The 13,044-nt window shown below is 37.9% G+C and overlaps 1 protein-coding gene across 1 annotated transcript in view; it reads right to left on the bottom strand.

Annotated features, from left to right (window-relative positions):
• LOC6580167 (protein king tubby) overlaps positions 1-11,707 on the bottom strand; it is a 35,242-nt gene extending 23,535 nt beyond the window's left edge. The window contains exon 1 of the mRNA XM_032729724.2: positions 10,943-11,707. Coding sequence (XP_032585615.1) covers positions 10,943-10,984 — 42 coding nt within the window. The 5' untranslated portion in view covers positions 10,985-11,707. The remainder of the gene's footprint in view (positions 1-10,942) is intronic.
• Positions 11,708-13,044: the final 1,337 nt, after the last annotated feature.

Raw genomic sequence — 13,044 nt, 5'->3', positions numbered from 1 at the left:
CGCGCTTTGCATACGCGGCTCACTTCACTAAGTGACAGATTTATGACAAGTTTCATCTCTTTTTTTAGGTCACCGATCTAAATTTTCTCTCAAAAATAAACTCGAGTCCTTGAGCTGCACATCAATCATCATTTAGTGACAAGGGGAATTTCTTGGTATTCCAAATTCGCGGCAACTGTGTTTATTCTTCATTATTATCGCTTATCAGCAAAGCTGTGACCGTAATCAAAATGAAGCATTGGATCTATTTTTATATCGACCGACAGAAATTAAAATGCGACAATAAACAAATTTATTGCTGCCGACTTTCCGGCGCTTGCCTCGGACATTTTAATGGAACAAGTTTTAGCTGGATTATACATATACAATACACATCTATACAGTTATGTATGTAATTCTGTCATGTGACATTCCTGAGCTTAATTAAACATTAACCATAAAATAAATTAATTAAAATATCTGCTGGCATTTTAGACAGCTTTGTTGACATTAAATAATTTATAATAATAGCACGAAATTGAAAACGTTTCCATAAATAGCAATATGTGTACAAAAGGTGACTGAGGTTTTGCTATTTTATTATTTACACTGTAAAATGTATTTAATGTTTGTTAAATGTCTATCGATATTCGCTATTGTACATATGTGTATATCAAGTTAATTGTACACTTGATATGCAGCAAATATTGGATTTTAACGGATCGAATAACAATAAAGAACTATCTCAACTATAAATTAAATTTGGGCAACCAATTTTATAATAATTTTAATAATATAGTGGAAAAACTCAAGGTGTGGAAAACTAAGATAATAATTATAATGAGTGGAGTTACATATACCTATATATATGTTATATATACATATATACCGTTTAAATTATTTTATTAAAATATAAAAACTTATTATTTTTATTTATAAATATTTATAATAATTATTTTTGTTTTTAGAATTTTTAGTAGAATAAAATAATTATAATAAATAAAAAATAAAATAAAAAAATATAATATTTTTTTTTTAAATTTTTAAATATAATATTTGTTATTTATAATATAATATTAATCTAAATAATAATGATAATAATAATAAAAAATTTATCATATCGTTTATCATTTACTCCAATATACGCCCATTATTCAAATCAAACAAAATCGTTCGCACTTTTCCAGCCTTGCATCATTAAGTTGCTGCAATTGCATCCCATTGGACCCATTCAATATAAAAAAAAAAAAAATATATATATATATATATATATAGAGCTAACTTTCATCAGATATCCCTGGCGAGCATTATGCAGTGAGTTCTTCCTCTTTGCCATTCACACACAGACATTTTTCAAGAATTAATATTCATTGCCCATGGCGTTTCATGCGCCCAAGTTGCGTAAAGCTGCTCTTAAATATCCATTAGCTTCTGCTTCAGCTGCTGCTGCTGCTTCTGCTGCTGCCAACTGGGAACGTTTTACCGATTTTCATTTTTGTTCTTTGAATTTGTGGCAAGTGCAAATATTATAATTAGCATGAGGTAAATGGTGTATATATATATACGTATTTGAAAAGTTGCTGCTCCCTCGGCCGGCTGCGTTTGTTTTGATTGCCAGCAACAATTAATTCGCGTGAAATGGCACAAAATTTCAGCAGGCTTTTCCCCACAACTCGAGCTGAGTTTCTCTCGGCGGCTCTGTGGATCCTTTGTTACACTTAGCTGGGCGTAGCTTTTCGCCGCCCCTCTTCCATCACTGCCAGTTGTTTTCTCTCCCTTCTCTTTCTATTTTTTCTAATTTGTGGTCTGCCCTGATTGTTGCTCTTCAGCCGGCTAATTGTGGCGAAAACTTAAGCAGCCACGTTAAGTGTTCCCCTGCCGCAGTTTAGCCATGTTCACGTTGATTTAACGCATTCGCTGTTTCTATACTCATTCACGAAAATGAAATGAGTATATTGGTATTGGGAGATATATATTTTGATACGGGTCTATCCTTTGGTCAGTCTGTGCAAATGAATGCAATGCTTTTACAATGGGTGACTCAAGAATAACATATATACATGAGTATTCTGCAGTCGGTCATACCCGACTGCAACGTTCTCACTTGCTTTTACTTGATCGAAAAATTACCACCCTAATCCCTGACCCAATTAGGATACCTCTCCGAATTTCACACCAAATTTTTGTTTTTTTTTATGTGAGTTGGGTTTTGGTTCTTTTTTAAATATTTTACAATTAGTTTTCATGTATTGCCATTGCAATCACCATTGCCAATAATTGTTGAGTTTAATCGCTCTCGTGTAATTATTTTGCAATCAAAATGTAATAAAATACTAATGAAGCACTCACATATATAAATATATATATATATTTATTTTTTTTTTAGGTCCTGCCACATAAATTAGCATAGATTAAATAATCGAATTGTCACGTACATGTTTTTCATGTTTTCCGCAGATTTCCCTGCTCATTGTTGTGTCATGTTTTTCAGAGATTTTCCTGCTCGTTATTCTGTTGCATAATCCAATTAAATGACAGTATGTGTATTTGTGTATTTCTAATTAATCAAATGCGGCTTCGAGCTACATGCTTAATTACATCTTAGTTAGTTAGTCAAATGCAGAAGAGCGCCAGAAAACGTAATTAATTATCCAAGAGCTTTGATGTTGCTTTAAGCAAATACACAGTCTAATTAGATTCACTAAAGTGAGAAACCAAAAGGAATTTAAATTACATTTATAGTGGTTTATTTTCCTTCTGTTTCATTCAAATATAATTTTAATTTTCATAGAATATTTTAATTTAGACTAAACTCTAAAAAAGAGATTTCCCTAGTTTATTAGGTAAATCCTGAATTCTGAATTCTATATAATATGATATGCTCAAAGTAATTAGAGCCCAATTGCACATATAATATGTGGTATGTGGTATGTGGTAATACACCTTCAGAATATTTGAAAAGGTATACAGTTATACAATATTTGGTTTTATTTATACTCATAAAAGAGAGAGATCTAGCTCATTTCACATTTTGAATAAATTCCTTTCATTAAATTCGCATATTTTGCATTGCAAGAAAACTTTTTTTTGTTTATAAGATGAAAGTATAATTTTGTGTTGCCTTATGGTGAGCTGTTTATGCTCCTTGTGAAAGTGAATATGGGTATATTAGTTAAAAATAATGACCAAAAATTGAAGTGTATTAATTATAATTATTTATGCATTGGAGATAAGAATTAATATAAAATTAAAACTAACTTAAAATCAGAATTTTATTTAGCATATTTTAGAGAGAGTTAAAGCTAATTAAATTTATAGGTAGATAGAGCTGTGGCGATCTGGCATCACAATAATTCTCGATCGATACTATCGATAAAACATGATCTCTCAATTACCATCATTAGTAATAAGAATACATATAGACACTTCTTAAGCTTCAGCGCGACACATCACATGAACATATTACATCAACCTTAATCAATACAATTTTAGCAAATCATAGCTGTGTTCTAATTTAATACAAATAAATAGTGACGCATACATTCTCCACAAAAACCAACAAACAATATTTTCATAAATGGGAATCCCCACATTCACATACATTCATCAACAATACCCATAAATGGTGACCCCGAGTTCAAATACGCGCCGTTGGTTTTTCACTAAATGAGCTTCTTGATCAGCAACACACGCTGACGATCACTTCGGTAGCAAACATTTTAGCTACTTATTTTTACATTACCAGTGATCTCAAAAAGTTTTATCAACAAAGAAGTGCAACAATTTCACAGTTCGTCGCAGCCGTCTCGACATACACACACATAGCCAACACGCGCTATTTCACAACGAAGCGACGCGCAAAAAACTAACTGCGCAACAAGATGGCCGACGAAGAAAATTCAACCGATGCGGAATTACCTACAGAGAATACTTCCAACATGAATGCCATTTTAAGCAAATTACCATTCCCTCAACTAAATTCAACAACATCTATCGAAATGTTTTTCACCAAACTCGAAGGCTGGTTTGAGCTGCAGGGCATCGGTACGCGTAAAGAGCACGAGAAGTACACTGCCGTTATAACCTACGCAGATCCAAAATATCTGGAGCAAGTGCATGATCTAGTAGTGAACGAGCCAACTTCAAATCCATACACCACGCTGAAACAATCAATTCTCGCCAAATTCGCAGAGTCTGAAATGGTTCGTCTTGATAAGCTCGCAACTGGTATTCAACTCGGCGATGGACGCCCTAGCCACCTGTTAAGTCAACTACAACAAACTAATGCCACAAATGACGAATCTGTTGTTCGACGTTATTGGATCAAACGATTACCACCTTCAGCTCGAGCTGTCATCGTTGGAATTCTTCAAAGTGCACCAAACACCCCACTCAGCCAACTTGCTACCACAGCTGATGCTGTCATAGATTCGCTCAATTACTCAGGTGACAACATCCAAGCAGTGACGTCTATCAACTCTGAGGACACGTCACTGGCGACTCGCATGAGTCGTTTAGAGAAACGAATCGACGACCAAGATAAGTGTCTCCAGGAGATAAGCAAAAAGCTTTCACAAAGCCTTAACAACAACAACAATCGTCGATCTCGCAGCCGCTCATCAAGCAATCAACGCAATACTTCACAACAGAGCAACGCGAATCAATATTGCTGGTACCACAACAAGTACGGTAGCAGCGCTCAACATTGTCAAGCTCCATGCAACTTCAAGTCAAACAACAACGGGACAAAAAACTAATCACTCCCATCGAGGTTTCAAAAGGCAGCGTCGATGGGCAACCCCAACACGCCTTTCAAAATAGCCCAAAACTTAAGGTTGAAGTACATAGCATTTCCACTTCTAATCGTTTGTTTATTCCAGATGCTAAGTCTGGTCGAAAATTCCTCATCGACACAGGAGCAGACATATCTGTAATACCCACCTCAACAATAAACCGACGATTAAATATCTGCAAGGAAAATCCACTATTTGCAGCCAACGGATCCACAATCAACACATACGGCACAACTCGCCTTACACTCGACCTTGGCCTGCGTCGTCCGTTCACATGGAACTTCATCATAGCAGACACCACTATACCAATCCTAGGATCAGATTTCTTGCAGCACTTCAACTTACTCGTCGACATTAAGCAAGGAAAGTTAATCGACGCGCAAACACTACTTGCACGCAGCGGCATCTGCAGTCTACAATCGCCGTCCTCTGTCAAAACGTTTGACACATCATGTCAATTCGCCAAGCTTTTGGAAGAATTCAAGGACATCACTCAACTCAACTTTGCAGCACCCAAGCCCACAACATCGGATGTCACACACTGCATCGACACCCGAGGGCCTCCCACTTTTGCAAAGCCACGTCGACTAACTCCAGACAAATTTAAAGCAGCAAAAGCTGAATTCGAATATCTGCTCAAAATCGGCGTTTGCCGACCATCAAAAAGTTCATATGCATCTCCCTTACATATGGTACGCAAACCCTCAGGCGATTGGCGACCATGTGGCGACTACAGAGCTTTAAACGCACAGACAATTCCTGATCGGTATCCGTTACCTCATATACAAGACTGCACCCATATTTTCTATGGCAAGAAAATATTCTCAAAAATAGATCTCAACCGTGCCTTTCATCAAATTCCAATAGAACCTGGCGACATCCCTAAAACAGCTATCACAACACCTTTCGGTTTATTCGAATTTACATATATGACGTTTGGATTATGCAACGCTGCCCAAACATTCCAACGTTACATGGACACCGCATTCAGAGACATGGATTTTGTTTTCGTCTACATTGATGACATTGCTGTAGCATCCGCCAGCAAAGAACAACACAAACTTCATCTCAAACAAGTTTTCGAACGACTTCGACGCTATCACCTTACAATCAATCCTGGTAAATGTAGTTTTGGTCAAACCTCAATCAAATTTCTGGGACACAACGTTGACTCCAATGGCATAGCACCTCTGCCTGATAAAGTCAAGACCATCATCGATTTCCCGTTGCCCAAAGTAGCAAAGGAACTTCGACGCTTTCTGGCAATGATCAACTTTTACAGAAGATTCTTGCCCAAGGCCATCATACATCAAGCACCGCTGGTACAGCTCATCCCGGGAAATAAGAAGAACGATTCTTCGCCTATATCCTGGACCGAAGATACCATCAAACATTTTGAGGAGTGCAAACAGTCATTAGCCACTGCAACTTTACTGGTACATCCATCACCAGACGCTAGTCTCTCACTCAGCACGGACGCAAGTGACACAGCAGTTGGCGCTGTCCTTCATCAAATCATCAACGAAGAACGCCAGCCATTGGGATTCTTCAGCATTAAACTTACTGATGCACAACGCAAATACAGCACGTACGACCGTGAATTGCTAGCCATCTATCTCAGCATTAAACACTTTCGCTACATGTTAGAAGGACGAATATTCGATGTGCGCACAGATCACAAGCCACTAGTTTTCGCTTTTACGCAAAAGCCCGAAAAAGCTTCACCTCGTCAACTTCGTCAGTTGGACTTCATAAGTCAATTCACAACATCAATTCAACACATAGCTGGAACTGAGAACACTACAGCAGATACATTATCTCGCATATCAACAGTAGATTCAAATATAATCGACTACAACAAAATCGCTCAAGCGCAAATCAACTGTTCTGAACTGAAGACGATTCTCAAAGATAAGACTACAACTCTACAACTCAAGTCAATAAGCTTACCTCACTCTTCAACTCCAATCATATGTGATTTCTCCACTGACACTGTACGCCCATTCATCCCTCAGCCATTGAGAACTACAATCATCAGCAAAATGCACAACATTGCTCATGGAGGCGTTAAATCAACACTTCACATTATCAAACAACGTTTTGTTTGGCCCTCCATGCACACCGATGTCAAAAACTTTGTTAAACATTGCATACCATGTCAAAAATCAAAAGTTACACGTCATGTCCACTCACCACTTCAACAATACGCACTCACATCTCAACGATTCGAACATATCAACTTGGATCTGATTGGACCACTACCCCAATCAGGACAATACAGATACTGCCTCACTATCATCGATCGCTACACCAAGTGGCCAGAAGCCGTACCTATCGAAGATATACAAGCAGAGACAGTTGCAGCAGCATTAATCAACACTTGGATCTCTCGTTTTGGAGTTCCAGCCCGTATAACTACAGATCAAGGTAGACAGTTCGAATCTAAACTTTTCAACGAACTATCGCAACTCCTTGGCATTAACCACCTACGCACAACAGCCTACCATCCACAAGCAAACGGAATCATCGAACGTTGGCATCGTACTCTCAAAGCTTCAATTATGTGCCAAAATAGGGAGCGGGTGGCCCAACAAGTTGCCAATCATATTGCTCGGACTACGATCAGCATACAAGCCTGATATTCAAACCACAGCCTCACAACTTGTCTATGGCACAACGCTACGCCTGCCAGGAGAATTTTTCCACATAAATAGACAGTTTCAACCACAAACAGAGTTCGCACAAGAGCTAACAAGGATCATGAGTGATCTGCGACCAATTCCAACAGCCAACCATGACACTACTAAGCCATTCGTTTTCAAGGATTTAGCAGAGTCGACACACGTTTTTCTACGCAATGATATGGTACGCGAGTCATTGCAACCACCATACGATGGTCCATTTGAAGTTAAAAGCAAGCACCCAAAATTCTTCAACATCATCATCAAGGGACGAGACACTAAAGTTTCTATCGACCGTCTCAAGCCTGCCTACATTGAATCAGAAAGACAACTCACACCTACCATCGCAATCACGCCATCATCATCACCTCCACCACAGCCAGTTCCTCAACATATGCCAAATCAACCAACTGGAAGACCTCGCCGCACAATTAGACTTCCCGTTCGCTTCACAACTTGAAGTCTAGGAGGGAGTACTGTGGCGATCTGGCATCACAATAATTCTCGATCGATACTATCGATAAAACATGATCTCTCAATTACCATCATTAGTAATAAGAATACATATAGACACTTCTTAAGCTTCAGCGCGACACATCACATGTACATATTACATCAACCTTAATCAATACAATTTTAGCAAATCATAGCTGTGTTCTAATTTAATACAAATAAATAGTGACGCATACATTCTCCACAAAAACCAACAAACAATATTTTCATAAATGGGAATCCCCACATTCACATACATTCATCAACAATACCCATAGAGCTATAGAGTCTTGGTGAATAACAAAAAATACCTGCTATTTATATATAATATATAAGCTTTATCAAATTCAAGCAGAGCAATTTAAAACCTAAATTACTTTCAATATTATAAAAATACATTACATAATCGTTTATACAGCTAAAGAAATCTGCGTAGCTCCTGAGTAAACTGCATTCATAATGTTTGTTCCTATTTACTCATTAAAACAGCTTGAGTTGTGTTTACTTTCTAGCTTGATTTTTCTATTCCTGACTGATTAATTTCCCACTCTTAACATGGCCTAGTATACAGTTAGTGAAAGTTATGCGCCAGCTACCCGCAATTGAAGTAAAGCCGCCAGCGTTTGGTTTGCCTTGGCAGATTGCGATTGAGGAAAGGGAAATCTGCAATTGAAATGAGCGCAGACCGCAGGACATCGGCTTCTCATTGCATAAATTGCATATTACGTGAAATGTGCGCGGATTAGAAATATACCAGAGAGAGAGAGAGAGAGAGAAAGGAGAGATAGACTTAGAACGAGACAAACTGACAGAGCGAGACAGGCAATGAGACAGCTATTATGTTGCTGTCTACGATGTCTGCATTGAGGGTATCCTGCTGCTTATGTTTCTTTCGCGGCTTGTTAGGATTTCCTTGATGCCGCTGTTTGTGTGCATGTCACGGCTTACTGCCACAAATTGTTGGCCAAAAACTTTGCTGAAACAGCAACAGCTACGAGGGCTGATCCATACAGTTGCGTTGGCTAAGAGTCGATGCAGGCGAATAGTAGAAACGACCACGAATTCTTCTGCTAGATAACAACTAAGTGCAAACTTTGAACTTTCACAAGAATTTTTTAATTTTTTATTAAAAAATTTACACATTTTACTGTATAATAACATTATATGAAAGTTTCTTAGCAAGTAATTGCTAGAAAAGTCACATAGGCAGCGAAAAACAAAAGTCTGGGCGATGCGTCATTTCCGCTCGCAAGGGGGTTGAGGGTGGCTGTATCGAAGGGGCGTCGCTGTGGCCGGGCGGAACGTGTTGAATGCTTAGGTGTGGCCTACGGCTAGCCTGGCTCGATTGTCTTGCCAGCTTGTGGCAGCCAAATTAAGTAAGCACAGCCTGTGTCACACTCCCAGATTCAGTGCGAGGTCCTTGACACCCGCTCTATGAGCGTATGTACTTGATAAGTCGAGAGCTGTTTGCGCTCGGTAAATAATTTGGTAACTTATTGCTGTCTTTGGCTAGAATTACAAATGCAATCGATATTACTTATTTGTCTGTTATCCCCCTCAAAAAAAAAAAGAAGCAAAAGTTTCAAATACTTGTTCATATTTGTCAATACCTACATACATATATATGTATATAAACACACATACGTGTATGCTTGTGTGTGTATTATTTTATTACCAGGATAGTTGCCCCTGGTTACAGCTAGGGCATAACAACAACTATTCAACTTTTTCTCTGCCGCTTTTGGGCATGTGTCCTGAAATTTTATTTCTTTGCCTTTATTTTGTCTGTTTTTTTATTAATCCTTTGTGTATTTTAACAATGAGTTATACGACAGGACAACACTGTTCCTGCTGATTTATGCTAAGTGGTGTAAATACATTTTTATTCAACTTTTTCTGTTTGCTGATTGTTATTGTGTTTATTTTAATTTAAGCAACGTTTAAAGTTTAATCTGATTTTGTCAACTGCAGCAGTTAATTATCTCTTGTTTGCTTGCCTTCAGTTTTCAAGCACCTCGTTTCGAATTGACTTTAAAGTAGCTTTGTTTTAATCTTAATTGGAAAATTACTTTTATTTTCCATTCACTTCAAGTTGACTGATTGCCCAATCAATTGCTGCACTTGGGAATTTCATTCAACTGGCAAATGGCAAAGGCAATGGCGAAAGCGAAGGCAACGGCAATGGTAACGGTAAATAGTTGAGCTTTGAGCATTGATAGCAGGCGTCGAAGGCAAACTGTCAGCATGAATTTTGCTCAAGCTTGTGGTTTGATTAGGTTTCATATCTGTTTTTTTTTTCTAAGCAACAAGAGACCAGCTGCGACAGCTACCCTAAGAGAATCATATGAGAGCTTTGAGCATATGTTATGATTATAGACATGCCCGCAGTGGGGGTTCGACACCTTTGCTGAAAGATTTATTTATAATAAATACACATATACCAACAAGCACATAACATATGATTATATATATACAAGATATACATATATTAAAGACTTTATTTTATATTTTTAGTATTAACAAATAAGTACAAATATTATTCGTTTTTAAAAATCCTACTAAAACAAGAATTAAATGCTACGAAAAACTCTCAAATTTAAGCGGCAAAACACTCTAAAATATAAACCACAAAAAACTCTCAAATTAGTGGCAAGAAGCTCCCAGCTTAATGCCACAAAAAGTTCTCTAATTAATCCTTTAAAATAGGTTTCAAACTGCACACATTTTCACATTTCCACAAATAATACAGATGTTTTTCCACATTTTCCAGCACATAAAAAACAAAAGCCACATTATATTTAGCACCTCAGCTGCACAAGTTGAAAAACAAATTATTAGCCTGCAAAGTTGTTAGGCTTAGCTTGTACGTTGATCACTAAACAATTAGTCATCTAAGGCAAATATACATACATACATATGCACATATGAGCATATATCATTTAGTAATTTCACATTTGCATGTTAAATCAATAGATTATTTGTGTGCTTTACACCTACCTGTTGTTCCATTTTTTGATTGCGGCTGCTAATTGCAGACATTTTGAGTTGAGCTTTCTTGCAGTTTGACCGAACGAATTGTTGTTGTTGTTGCACACGTTTAGTTCACTTGGTTATTCGCAATAATTTACTATTGTGGTCCCTGTCAAATGCACGGATCTACATTAGCGATTATTCATTATATTGCTGTCCTTGTCAAGCACACAGGCATGAGCCGATCGTACGCTAAGAATTTGCTCGTTTCTCTAATGTTCAGTTATGCCAAATCAGGGAACAAAATAAAATGAAATGCATTTAGCATGTATGTATGTGTATGTGTGTTCATATGTGTTTGACACACATCTGTACACATTCATATTTACTCATATGTGTGTAAGTGTGTATTGTATGTGTGTTATGACTGTATTTGATGCTGACAGCTGCCGTGCAGCGTTTGTTGAAAAGGAAATTTATTTGAAAGCAAATGAATGCAGCAAAACAAAAAACCGAAAAAAAAAAACGAAAACGAAAACGAAGGCACTGAGAAGGCGCGTCTGGCTGAAAAGTAGCTCGAGCAACTATGGCAAAAACCTACAAAAACAACAACAACAACAACAGCGAATAAGAGTGTTCTAACCAAATGTGCTCGACTGGCAAATACCCTCCATTTGAATTATATAGGGATAAGTTTTGAAAATAGAAGCGCACACAGCACGATCCAAAAATCACGCAAATGTGTACACATATATAGACACATATACATGCATATTCACGGTTATCTCTTGTTGTTTGCCACATAAATTTGCTCACCAAATATACCCTTTTCAAACTTTATACATGGGTACACAATTATAAGCACACCTGGTTGTCTGGCACTGTTGTTGTTGTTGTTTGTTGTTGTTGTTGCTTTGTTTACAATTGCAGTTTTTTTTAGTAGTTGTTTGTGTTATTTCTCTGTCTAAAGCACACGCGACAACGAATTTACATACATTTATATATGTACATACACGCATACATACATACACATGTAAGTATGTTTAGAAAATACTAATCAATTATACCGGCCCGGCGGTTGCTGCTGTTCGGCATGCGATCAAATTATGTTCGGTTTGTTGTGGTCGGCGATTCGATGAGTTTTAATTTGACTTTGGCACCCGTCGCATAATTCTCAAACATTTCTATGGCAACTGTTCAATTGGTATTTACATTTTTGCACTATTTCACAAGACGTTGCAAATTTACATGCATACATATATAAAATTTATGTGTATGCTTGCATGTGTGTGTGCATAGACTACACACATTCGAAGCGATAATTTTTTGGCGCGTCTTTTGGTTTGATGAACGCGACGGCTTCTCCGTTAGCAAAACCAAACGCGAACGGTTCAAAACAACAACTGACGAGAACCAGTTGTAGTGGGCCACACCAGCTGCAGCAGCAGCAGCAGCGTTTGTATGGAACGTTCCGGCAACGAAACGAATGTCAGAGCCGAACGGCGCGACAGGACTTCGCCACATCAGTGCCGCTGTCGTCGTACACTTCGAAAGGGAGGAATGGGAAAGAGAGTTGAGTAGCACTCGCCTCGCACTCTCTCTCTCTCTCTCGCACTCTCTCTCTTTTCGTCAGCACTCCAGTTGTTGTACTTCCTTTACGCTTGCACGACGCACTCAACACACGCACAGGCAGGGGCGCCGTTACTCACATCAGATTGGCTCCGGCCTGGCAGATGTGCATTGCTTCCTACCAACATATTCGAAAGGGAACTATGGAATTTTTGTTGCTGTGCGTATGCGTGTGCATGTGGTTGTTTGTGAGTGTGTGTGTGTGTCTGCATAAATGTCATTTAACGCAAGTATCTGATGCAAATCGTCTTGGCTTGCCAACTGTAAAAGCTGCTTACTCCAGTTGAGATACATTTGAGGATATTCGCATCACAAATGTCTTCATTCAAGATTATCGCTTCTAAGTAATTGTCAACTGGCATTTGCATACAGTTTGTTAAACATTGAGATTTAATTATAGAAATGGAAACACTGAATCCATTTAATGCAGAACTATAAAAATGGATTAAGGATATATATTGACGTATAAAAAATAAAAATATAATAAAACATCTTCAAGA

Source organism: Drosophila mojavensis, unplaced genomic scaffold (genome assembly GCF_018153725.1).
Source record: "Drosophila mojavensis isolate 15081-1352.22 unplaced genomic scaffold, ASM1815372v1 contig_80, whole genome shotgun sequence".
Taxonomy (NCBI): Eukaryota; Metazoa; Arthropoda; class Insecta; order Diptera; family Drosophilidae; genus Drosophila; species Drosophila mojavensis.
This window is presented reverse-complemented; position numbering and strand designations above follow the sequence as displayed.